This window comes from Myotis lucifugus, unplaced genomic scaffold (genome assembly GCF_000147115.1).
Source record: "Myotis lucifugus unplaced genomic scaffold, Myoluc2.0 scaffold_68, whole genome shotgun sequence".
Lineage (NCBI taxonomy): Eukaryota > Metazoa > Chordata > Mammalia > Chiroptera > Vespertilionidae > Myotis > Myotis lucifugus.
The window spans coordinates 1714960-1727134 of record NW_005871116.1 but is presented as its reverse complement, the minus strand read 5'-3'; the positions used below and the strand labels follow the sequence as shown (position 1 = coordinate 1727134).

General features: G+C 51.0%; 1 protein-coding gene across 1 annotated transcript in view; it reads right to left on the bottom strand.

Annotated features, from left to right (window-relative positions):
* Positions 1-12175, bottom strand: part of SKP2 (S-phase kinase associated protein 2) — a 55830-nt gene that overhangs the window by 34533 nt on the left and 9122 nt on the right. Inside the window, exons 3-7 of the mRNA XM_006090120.3 lie at positions 8439-8550; positions 5862-6005; positions 4698-4832; positions 2795-2893; positions 1576-1706 (exon numbers count right to left, since the gene is read on the bottom strand). Of these exons, the coding sequence (XP_006090182.1) occupies positions 1576-1706; positions 2795-2893; positions 4698-4832; positions 5862-6005; positions 8439-8550 (621 nt within the window). The remainder of the gene's footprint in view (positions 1-1575; positions 1707-2794; positions 2894-4697; positions 4833-5861; positions 6006-8438; positions 8551-12175) is intronic.

Genomic DNA, 12175 nt, shown 5'->3' with positions numbered 1-12175 from the left:
TGATATATTGATGTCCTAATCCCCAATGTGATTGTATTTGGAGATAGGGCCTTTAAGGAAGTCTTCAGGTTGCATGAGTTATAAAAATGAGGACGTAATCTAATAAGGCTGGTGTCCTCCTAAGAAGAGGAAGACAGACCGGAGAGCTCTCCTGTGCACACCTGGCCAGAGGAAGGCATGTGAGGATACAGCCTCTTAAGGGACCCTGTGAAAGGGTCGTTCGACCCCCAAAAGGGGTCGCAACCCACAGGTTGATAACCCACTGCCATAGCCGCTGTATCAGCAGCAGAAACGGGGGGGGGGGGGAGGGCGGGGGGAATATGCCCCTCACATAACAAAAGGCAAACCAAACACCACTCTGTACAGGCATATGCCACGTTTCAAAGACGCACCCCTGTACAAAGAAGGGCCCATAGGTTAAAACGGAGCTGAACATCCCATTACTTGGCGACCCAGCCCTCGTAAACGCTGAATAAGAACGCATTGCTCATGAGTTTGTGGTGCTGCTGTGTCTACAAACCTCCTGCGCATAAAAGTAAAGCACCTGCAGTTATGTACAGTACACAATACTTGATAATGATAATAAATGACTAGACTTTGTATTATTTTAGAGCGGGGGTGGGGAATGTCCAGCCTGTGGGCTGAAATCATTTGGTCTGGTCTGGCCCTGCCAAGCCCTTAGAGGTGAGTTAATTAAATGTTTGACCAAATGCAGCAGGCTAATTTTTAAGCTGATAATTTTGTACGACCCACGAATGACGTTATAAATATCCAACTGGCCCTTGGCAGAGAAAAGGTTCCCCACCCCTGTTTCTACTATAAAAAAAGTTTGCAGTTGTGGCGAGCCGGCACGGCCATGGCATACTCAGCCCCAGGGCGCCTTATGTGCCGCGCCAGCTCAGCCTGGTTCAGTGATCCTGAGAGGGGGCGGTGAAGGATGGAGAAAAGACAGACAAGAGAATGAGCTGGATCTGGGTGGGACGCTGTCCTCTCTGATGGAGAGCTAGCGACAGTGCCACAGACTACAAGCCGTGTCTTTATATTATAGCAGATTCCACAAGGCAAAGTAAGGGCGTGGTCAAGATGTTTACAGCATTCTCGTGGGTTTCGATCCTACTCAATTACATGCACCTGAACTCTATCAAGCCCACATCACTCAGAAACATGTGGTCACGGGTTCAGACCATAGGTTCAAGCTTACAACGATAGCTGTTGGCTATCATTGTGCTGGGGGGGCCCTGCCCTCCAAGCTGGGACTTGCACGTGGCCATGAGAGGACTGTGCCCTCATTAGTCTGAGGCTTGACCCTGTCCAAACACTGTAACCGCTCTCCACATGCAGTAAAACAGTAAGTTTGAAAGTATAAAGGTTTCTACTTCTAGGCTCTGAATTCAAACCTTGATGCTGGCTAGCTGTTTGCCTTTACCTGACCCTTCCGACCAGCGGCTCCCTCCTCTGCAAAAGGGGGAAACAATACAGGCACTGGGTGGAACGAGACAAGCTGGCAGGACAGCACTCAGGAGGCGCTCAGGAGGCCCGCCCGCCGCGGTCCGGCCCAGCGCCGCGGGCTCTCACCTGACCGCTGGAGGTTCTTGCGGTAGCCGCTCAGGTTCAGCTGGGTGACCGTCTCCGACACGTGCGCCACCGCCACCTGCACGTGCTTCTCAGTGAAGTCAAAGCACCAGGAGAGGTTCAGCTCATCCAGCCTGCACACCGGGGGCAAGAGGGACGGCGTGAGACCACCACCCAGGAGCGAGTGCTCCAGGCAGCACTGCCTCTGGCTGCGAGCACATGGAGCCGCCGATTCCTCACCAGGCCATGCCCCGGCCTCTGCCTCTCTAAGCAGCTGCCTTAGCCCACCCGAACCTGTCCGGGCCCATCTCGGACACTCCCCGGCTCCAGGTGGCCCCAGAAAGTCGCCAAGGAATCTGAGCCAAGGCCTGAGTGAATGCTGCCCCCTTGTGGCAACGAAGGGGAGCACCCTCCTCCCTTCCTGAGGGCTCAAACCTCATTCCAGAGCAAGAAGTAGAAATTCCAGCCTGTTTCTTTCTCAACCACCCCGATTATTAGCAAATAGCCACACAGACTTGAACAATCACCTGAGATGTTTAAACAGCTGCTTCCTGATAAAGAGACACTGATGCTGCAAAAAACTGCTTCATCTCACGTGGCCTCTGAGCAAATGAGGCATTCAAAGGAAAGGTCCAACCATTACACACACACCCCATTCCTGAGAAAATGGGGGGCTTACATTTCATCTCACGGATACCATTCTGATCCAAAGGCAATCTACTTTCAACAGGTCATTACGGAAACACTGGTACAACGCGATGAGATACGTGCAGAGACCAAGGGATTGCAGAAAGGACACACACAGCACACCTGGTGTGTGCTGTGTACTCAGTGAACCGTGTCCTGTCAGTAATACCTGTATCTCTGTAGCCTGTATTCATATACTGACTAACACAATATAAAAGACCAGGAGCGTTGTTAGGTCTACAGACAGGAAAGGGGAAATAACCTAACTGTATAGTCAGGTGCAAACGGCTTTCTTTCAATCGCACTGTGATAAACGTACTGCTGCTACATTTCCCTTTTGCAAATAATAACAACAAAAGGGATTACTTCACAAGCACGCTCTGCAAACTCATTGCATCTGGCTCCTGAGTTTAGAGGGCAAAGGTGATTGCCTCATTCCACCAGGAGCTCGGAGTTGGGAATCGCTCAAAGGATTTCCCAATTCTGTTCCGGTGTGAAACCACAGCTCTGTAATCAAGCCCCAGATCTCGCCTACCTGGAACAGCTACTCAGCAAAGTCTTCAGGGCGGATTCCGAGAAGCCAGAACACCCAGAAAGGTTAAGTCGCACTAAATTTGAGTTCTGAGCGAGGTTACTGGGAAAAGAGAAAAACGCCAGAAGATTACCAATAAGACGCTCTTATTCCGTCAAGCACTCCGAGGAAAGCAGGCTAGCGAGGCGGTTAAGCACCGACAGGCCTTGAGTCAGTGAGTTTAAATCCACGTCTCACAGAGATGTGACCTGGGGCGGTGAACACCCAGTGCAACACAGACAATGTATCTAGAATCGTACACCTCAAACCTATCAACTTGACTAACCAGTCACCCCAGTACATTTAATTTAAAAACCTAAAATAAAAATTTATTAAAATTAAAATGTGAAGAGAAAGAAATTCACGCCTCACTATGTGTCTGACACCGAGCAGGATGCTCTCTGCCTTCGTTTACTCATCTGTGAAATGGAAGTATCAGCACCTGCTTGGTAGGGCTGTTGAGATTAAATAATACAATGTAATAAGGGGCTTAACATAAATACACAAGAAACATTCATCACTGTACTTTTAAGGTAAGTTTTTTAAAAAGCAAAAGAATAAACACATTTCCATTTCACCCATAACTGGAATTAAGGTGCAGGCAAACTCCTACTTAAAAAGTTACTGGGTTCTCTTCAGTTAAATAGCTCTCAAATTTGCCCTCTCCTCTACATTCCCAAATGCCTCATGTCTGGGATCATCATTGCCAGGTTCAAATGTCGGTTCTGCCACCTACAAACTGTGTGACTTTGGACAAGTTGTTCAGCCTGTGCCTCAGTTTCCACATCTGTAAAAAGGGGACACTAAGAACATATTTTATGGGATTGCTGGGAGAACCGAATGAGAAGACCTACAAAGAACTCAGGATCTGGCATGTAGTAAGCGCTCACTAAATGTTAGCGCTATTACTATTCTATTTTTTACAGGAGGTTTCATCAATTCTCACCTGAATGAACACAACGAAGTCAATATAAAACTACTCTCGCTTCTTCCATGTCTGACTGACCCTCTGAGGTGGTCAGCAAGTTGATTTTCTAAATTTCAAATCTGCCATGTTCCTTTCATTCTCAGAAGCCCGCCGGTCACCACACTCCCCTCTTGACAGTTTACCGGCATCCAGACTTCTGCTAGCAGCACGGCAGGGCCCTTTCAGATCTGATCCCTTTTGTCCGTGTCCATGAGTTCGTTCCTTTTTTTTTTTCTTTTTCGTTCAATCCCCCACCTCCCCAACACCCACTCCCCATCAGAGCTGTCTGCTGGGTCTCTTATCTATGAGTCTGATTCTATTTTGCTTGTTAGTTCTGTTTGTTCATTAGATTCTACGTATGAGTGAAGAGGGTCTATGGGGGATAAAAGATGATGAAAAAAAGTAAAATAAAATGAGTGGGGGAAAAAAGTCTGATCCCTGATGAGCCTCACCTCCCACCACTCAGATCACCGAGCCCGGTGCCCCCGCGAGAGCCAAGGCAGCTGGACCTGCTTCCTCCGCCCTATCGTGTGCAGGCGTCTTTAATACTCAGCTTACGAGTCACTTCCTGCAAGAAGGCGGCCCTCCCTACCCCTAATTGGGTCTCGCTGAACAAACGCGCTGCACTGTAATTATCTGCCTCTCCCAGGCGGAGGCAGGGGCCCTGCCCGCATTCGTCCGGGCCTCCCCAGGGCCCAGCGCGGGGCCTGGCATCCAGTCGGCGTGCACACTTTGGCTGCCTGGGGGAGCCCTGGGATGTTTTCTCCGGAGCCGAAACCCTGCGCTGGGTATTCCCCCAGTCCCTGCGGCTGTGGACAGCAGGGCACCCCAGTTACACGCAGGAAACAGAATTCACATCTAAAACCAATGGTCGCGGGGACAGGCTCCGCTGCCACTCACTTGACGATGGGATCCGAGAGCTGAAGGCCTTCCAGGCTGAGGTTCTGCAGCTTGGAGCACAGGGACAGGATGCCCTGCAGGGTGGACACCTCGAAGACCGAGTTGGACAGGTCCATGTGCTGCACGCGGAAAGGGCTGGAGGGGGAGAGAGAGAGAGAGAGAGAGAGAGAGAGAGAGAGAGAGAGAGAGAGAGAGAGAGAGGCTCTGCAAGGCGGCTCAGGTCCACCCAGCCCACACCCCAGTGAGCGCCCCATCCCAAGGTGGACGCTACGTGCACAGTTCAAGGATTCGCTGTAGTTTCTGCCATACGACAAACTGCTCCCAGCGAATTCCCATCCTCCTCCATTTTAAGATTCAAGAGGATTTTTTCCAGGCCCAGCTGTCGCTGCCCATATAGCCCCGCTTAGAAATGAATGTGTGAGCACGAGCTGGGTGTGGGTGACAAGGATGTGATGTCGATGATCGCTTCTGGCGACGAGGGGGTGGAGGGCAGTGGCATTGACTCCCACAGGGAGGATGACGGGAGAGCAAGTTGTAAAGGGGGCTGAGCACCATGGGGGACAGGCTGATACTGAGGTGCATGGAGGGAAGTAAGGGGGCTGAGTACCATGGGGGACAGGCTGATACTGAGGTGCATGGAGGGAAGTGAGGGGGCTGAGCATCACGGGGAACAGGCTGATACTGAGGTGCATGGAGGGAAGTGAGGGGGCTGAGTACCATGGGGGACAGGCTGATACTGAGGTGCATGGAGGGAAGTAAGGGGGCTGAGCATCATGGGGGACAGGCTGATACTGAGGTGCATGGAGGGAAGTAAGGGGGCTGAGCATCATGGGGGACAGGCTGATACTGAGGTGTGTGGAGGGAAGTAAGGGGGCTGAGTACCATGGGGGACAGGCTGATACTGAGGTGCATGGAGGGAAGTAAGGGGGCTGAGTACCATGGGGGACAGGCTGATACTGAGGTGCGTGGAGGGAAGTAAGGGGGCTGAGTACCATGGGGGACAGGCTGATACTGAGGTGTGTGGAGGGAATTCCTGTGTGGACATTTCTAGCGCATTGGGAACAGGAACTTGCTGGAAGGGGAGGACTGAGCAGATGGGGATTTGAGGGTTTCCACCTCGAGATTTAGACACAGACTTTCCGCTGGATTTTTTTTTTTTTTTACCTGAAATGTTCAACTAACGGTTGGTCCACAAAGGATCGCGGGCAGCAGAAGGCCACCACCCCTCGGGACAGCAGCCGGCCAATCACCTCCGGGTGCAGGTTTTTGCCGGTGAGGTCCAGGGTCTGCCACAGGGACTCGTCGAACCTGGGAGAGAGGGGGCTCGATCGGTAAGTTGGGGCACTGGATCCTGCAGGCTCCCAATACTGATGCTAACGAGGAGGACGCCGCCAATACATCGCCTTGAAGCCAATTCCGAAGAAACCTTTGTTTTTAAGCTGACGGTACATTAGCCATGACATTTTAAAGGCTGTTGAACTTGGTCACACCATGGATCAGCTTCCCTGTTCCTCTTTCTACAGACTTCCAATGTAGGTGGCTCAGTGCTGTCATGAGCAATGCAAGGACCTGGACCCGGAGAACAGAATTCCAGCCTTCAGTTCCATTTGATAACTTTAAAAACGACTGCTCAGATTGCTTAATTGATTATTGACGAGGTGAGTAGGTTCCAATGGCCACAATAACCTCACTTGCCATTTCTGTTACCCAGAAACAGGTTACCACACTGTCAATACACTAAAGGTCGGAAAGTTAGCACTACTCTATCATGTGATTGTGACTCTGACGTCTACTAGGAAAAAGAATTTTTAGTTTAGCTCTGTTTTATAATACCTTTTAAGCTTATGTACACGTACACACACATGCATAAAATATATGTAGATACTAGAGGCCTGGTGCACGGATTTGTGCACCAGTGGGGTCCCTCAGTGTGGCCTGCGGGGATTGGGCCGAAACTGGCTCTCCAACATCCCCCAAGGGGCCCCAGCTCAGGCCGGGCGCTGGGCTGCTCCGGCCCCACTGGTCCTGATCCTGTTCCCAGTCCGGATGGGGGAGGGGCGTGCAGGGGGAGTGCCCATGGGAGAGGCTTGTGCCAGCCATAAGCCCAACATCTGGCACCCGTTGGTCAACTGAGCAGTGCTCCAGCTGTGGGAGTGCACTGACCACCAGGGGGCAGCTCCTGCATTGAGAGTCTGCCCCCTGGTGGTCAGTGCGTCTCACAGCTACTAGTCAAATGGTCGAATGGTTGACCGGTCGCTTAGGCTTATATATATATATATATAGATAGATAGATAGATAGATAGATATGAAATAATGTGAAAGAAAAGGGAAAATATTAGATTTTGGATAGTCTTTCTAATGCAAGAAGGAGGTACCAATACTGAACACAATAAGGGAACTTTAACAAGCACAGATTCATGCAATTTAACAAGAAAGCAAACACAAGGTCATACGCATGAGCACACATTTTAAAAGCCTACAAGAGCCCTGGCCTGTTTGGCTCAGTGGATAGAGCATCGGCCTGCAGACTAAAGGGTCCCAGATTCGATTCTGGTCAAGGGCACATGCCGGGTTGCAGCCTTGATCCCCAGTGAGGGGTGTGCAGGAGGCAGCCGGTCAATGATTCTCTCTTCGTTGATGTTTTTTTCTCTCTCCCCCTTTCCCTTTCCCTTCCTCTCTGAAATAAAAATATATTAAAAAAATAATAAAAGCCTACAAAAATTTTATTTTTGAACACTGCCTGAAATAAGCAGACCACTGGCGAGAGCTGCGGAATAATTCTGCATAAAGAAACTGTCCATGTGTTATCTGACCTATTACTAAGAAGGCAGGACTGCTGTGCCAGGCACATAAGTGCTTAATAAATGTCCGTTATTACTTTTGCAACAACTGAGATGAAGAGTAACAGATTCCGCATGAGGTCAGCTGGCAGAAAGACAATGAAAATGGGGTCCCTGAGGGGGGGGGCGATGAGTGAGACCAAATACGAGGTGTCTTATCCCAGCACACCCCGAGTGGAGAGGGAGGGGCTCCTGCCGTCACAGTGAGAGTCCTTGACGCTGGAAGGAGAGACGGCTGGCCAGGGGCGGGTGGGGATGAGAAGGGGTGAAGGTGGAAAAAAGGTTCACACTGATAAACACAGCCTTTCTCGCTGCTCCTGGCCTGTGGCTGCCTTCCCAGCTCACCACGACTTTCATGCCCAGCTCACTGTCCACACCTGAAAGGTGTCGCCCCCAAAACCAACAAAACCCCAACCCCTTGGGCTGTCACGTGCTGCACACTGCGAGCCAGGCACTGCCCGCGGCATCTGTGTGTGTTTCCCCTCCTAACTGTCCTGTCCCGGAGGCGCCATTCTTCCCACTCAAAGCGACAGAGACCTCGCTCCGGTCACCCAGAGTCTCCGTGGCCGGCCGGCTCACACCCGACCCAATACCAGGCCCCACGTCCTCTGGCCCCTGCACTCGCCGCCCGGCTCTCCGGGGTGAGGGGCGACTGTGCCCCACCTGGAACTCCCCTCACCGGATCCAGGGCAGGGGGTCTCAGAAATGGGGGAGTTTTCACCTCCAGGGACCCCTCCCTTTCCCGGGGAAATGAGACCCCAAGTACTCACAGAAACACGGAGGTACTTAGCTTGCTGTGTGCTACTATATTCTTCTCGGTTGTTCCTTTCAACAGACCCCATGAATGAATAACCCTCCTCTCCCCTCGCCCCCACAGGCCAAAGGGGCGGACAATACTTACGCCAGGTGGTACCACCTCTTACAGACGCAGGACACGTGGAGGAGCTCCGGGAGGCACAGGCAGGAGAAGATGCCTAACAGCAGCTCGTCTGGAAGCGAGTCCCAGGAAACACCTTGGAGGGGAAAAAATGTGTTTTCCCATCACCATTCTGTTAACCGCCAAGTTTATTTGCTGTGGACAGTTCGACAGACATGAGCAGAGCAAGGACGATGGGGCAGGCACAGGTCATCAGGCTACTGAATATTCTGTTAAGATCTTTCCCTGGGACCTCCCCTAAAATCTCCCCCCTTAAACCCCTAGGACAGAGGACCCTGTGTGGGCCCCTCCGCCCCCTACCACCACTCTCCCCGGGCAGGTTACTGTTAGCTTCCTCGCTCCCAAGCTCCAGGGGCCCTTCCTTTGCCTCCGTAACTCGTTTCCCGAGCCCATGTCTTGTAGGAATCACTTCTTCCACTGCTGTGATTTACCCAGTAAATGTTCTCTTACAGCTGGGGTCTTGCTCTGAATTCTTTCCCAGCCAGAACCCAAGTACCGAGGTTGCTGAACCCAGGTTCGGTCTGACCCGCCGGTCAGACACCTGGTGCCGTTCCTGCAGCCGCCTACAACATATTGACCTTTTTCTTACCCATAGAGGACACACAACATTCAGCGCGAAACAGGAATTTAATTATCCATTCAATTGTTTTTCTGTTCACTCACGGTGTAGGTCCCCTGAAGCAAGCACCATATTTTCTTGGCAAAGAAAAGGGGAAACTAAGAATACTTTCCCGACACACTCTCTTCCGCACCCGCAGGCCAACCTCCGGCAAAGATTCAGAGCCAGCCCACAGCCCTCTCAGGTGTCGCCGCTAAGGAATCATGACCATCTGGTCCGGTGATGGCGAGCGAACCTCTGACAAGCGAACTCATTTTTTTGGTTGATTTTTCTTTGTTAAATGGCATTTAAATACATAAAATAAATATCAAAAATATAAGTCTTTGTTTTACTATGATTGCAAATATCAAAAAATTTCTATATGTGACACGGCACCAGAGTTAAGTTAGGGTTTTTCAAAATGCTGACACGCTGAGCTCAAAAGGTTCGCCATTACTGATCTAGTCACTGAGGATTCAGTGGAGCAAGTAGTTGAGGAGACAGAGAAGCTAGGACGGCAGGAATCGGGACCAGGGAGGGGGGCGGGGGCAGGGAAAATAGAACCAGGAACCCACTCAGGCAGAACTGCTAAGGAAACCCAGCTGGGTAAGGCTTACAATGTATGGACTGTTGCTAAGACACCCAGCCTGCAGATAACCAATCACATGGCAGTAAGGCGTAGAAACCAATCCCAAGGATGTTGCTGAGGCAGAATTCTTTGAAAGGACCAATCAGGAGCTAGCATGGCTGCATCCACTCCCTGGATTAAAAAGCCTGCTACCTCTGTCTCTTCCTGCTGCCCTAGGCTCCGGGCTGCTGGCAGAATGCTCCCTGAGCCCGGCCATGTGGACTCTGCACATGGTCTAACAGACTTCCCCAACCCACACCCGACTGCAACATGGGACGGAAGCTCTGGCCACTCGCCTGCTTTTGGAACCATTTCTGTCAATATATGTCGCTTCCACTAAAAAACTGTTTTTAATAGAGACTTCATCCTTTGAGTTTATGAGACAACGAACTTGGATTCAAACCACCCCACATTTGGTTTCATAGTGACCTTATTTACACGAGGCAAATGCACTCCCACCCTATTCTCCCAGGCTTCCAATTTACCTAGACGTGTAACATCAAGGGTGTCCTCACCCATTAGTCAACAGTAGGCACTGACCAGGGGTCATTTTAGGTGCCGGGGAGAGAGCAGTAAACAAGGCAGACAAAATGCTTGCATACGTGTGGGAAGAAATAGATAATCACAGATACAAAATAAGTATTAAATGACATGCTATGTGAAAACTGACGAGTGCTATGCAGAGAAATCAAGCAGGGTGAAGGAGAGGATGGGGAGCATGGGGTAGGTGTTCAAAGTCTGACCACAGTGGTCAGGAAGGCCTTACAGAGATGGCGATCGCTGAGCAGAGGCTTGAACAAAGTGAGGGAGCCAGCCCTATCGGTGTCTGGGGTGTGCTCTAGGTGCAAGGAACAGCATCTCTGCTTTGGGGAACAGCAAGGAGCACAGTGTAAAAAAACTGCAGGGGGGGAGGGATAAAAGATGAGGCCGTGCAGGGCTTTCTATGTCATGATGAGGCCCTCAGCTCTGGCTCTGAATGTGCTGAGCAGCACTAGACCAGTGGTTCTCAACCTTCTGGCCCTTTAAATACAGTTCCTCATATTGTGGTGACCCCCAACCATAAAATTGTTTTCGTTGCTACTTCATAACTGTAATGTTGCTACTGTTATGAATCATAATGGAAATATCTAATATGCAGGATGGTCTTAGGCGACCTCTGTGAAAGGGTCGTTCAACCGCCAAAGGGGTCGCGACCCACTGGTTGAGAACCGCTGCACTAGAGGGTTCTGTGCACAGGGGTGACAAAATCTTGATCTCATGTACTTTTTTTAAAAAAATCACGCTAGCTGCTGTGTTCTGGAAAAACGAGGGCGAAAAAGGTAGATGCAGGAACACCCCTTTGCTTAGTCTCCTAACAAGCAGTAAACGCTGACACATGAATGCACAGATCAGGGTAATGGGACGATGGCCAAGAAGGAGACAAGTGTGCCCCAAAGAGATACTGGGAGTTGTCAGATTCGCTCGATAACTGGCCTTCCCAGTCTCCCCCTGCCTCCCGCTGCTCCCCACCAATTCCAGAGCCGTCCTCTTCTGTGGCCCGGCTGGACTGGGCCTGGTAGTGTGGGCGTGTCGGAGAGGGTGTTTCAGGATGAGACTGACACCTGCCCCAGAGAAAAGCAGAGTCCCCTCCCCTCCCTCTGTGGGCAGGTCTCAGCCAATCCAGGGCCTGATTGGAAGAGGCTAATTAAGGGAGCGTGGCACCCTCCCGCCTGCAGACCCTGGGCTGGAACCCACACCCTGGGCTGGCCACGTTCTCAGGCCTCAGGAATGCAGATCTTGGGCGGGACATTCCAGCCTCCACAATCCCTAACTGTGTGAGCCAATTCCTTGTAAGCAATCGCCACTGGTCTCCTACTTGTCCGGTGTCTCCGTCTAATATACAGCCCCTCTTTGTCCTCCCCCATTTAAGAGGTGCCAGTATTGAATGGACAGCATACTGATGGCACCAGGCTCTGTGAGGCCCCAGGGAGAAGGTGACGCACAGAGCAGCTGCTGCCGGCGGGCGGGCGGCATTCCTGGGCAATCTTCTCCATCTTTCTCAAACAAGCATGCCTTCCCTCGGTTAGAGCCCTTCACTGGCGCCCCCAAATGTTTAGCCTAAAGTCTGTACTGATTAGCACGAAGTTCAAAGCGTTCCAGTTAGGGCCCAACATGTTCTTCTATGTCCACTATCTAGAAGCCAACACGTTCACTATCTGTGTTCACTATCAAAGCACATTTAGAGTGCTTTGTAGTTTTCAGGATGAGTCACTTGTGTTCCCTCTCAGTGGGTCTGTATATGTTGTGCTCTCTCACTGACGCAGAGAGAGAGAGGAAGAGAGAGTGTTTTAAGAGATCGACTATTTATAAGACCACACATCATTGAGTGGACTGCATCCTGCTCGCTCCCCTACTGGGGATCGTGTCCAAAACCGGGCAATGTGATCTGTTGATCTGGGTTCATCGCGTCGATAGCTCAATCACTGGAGCACAACA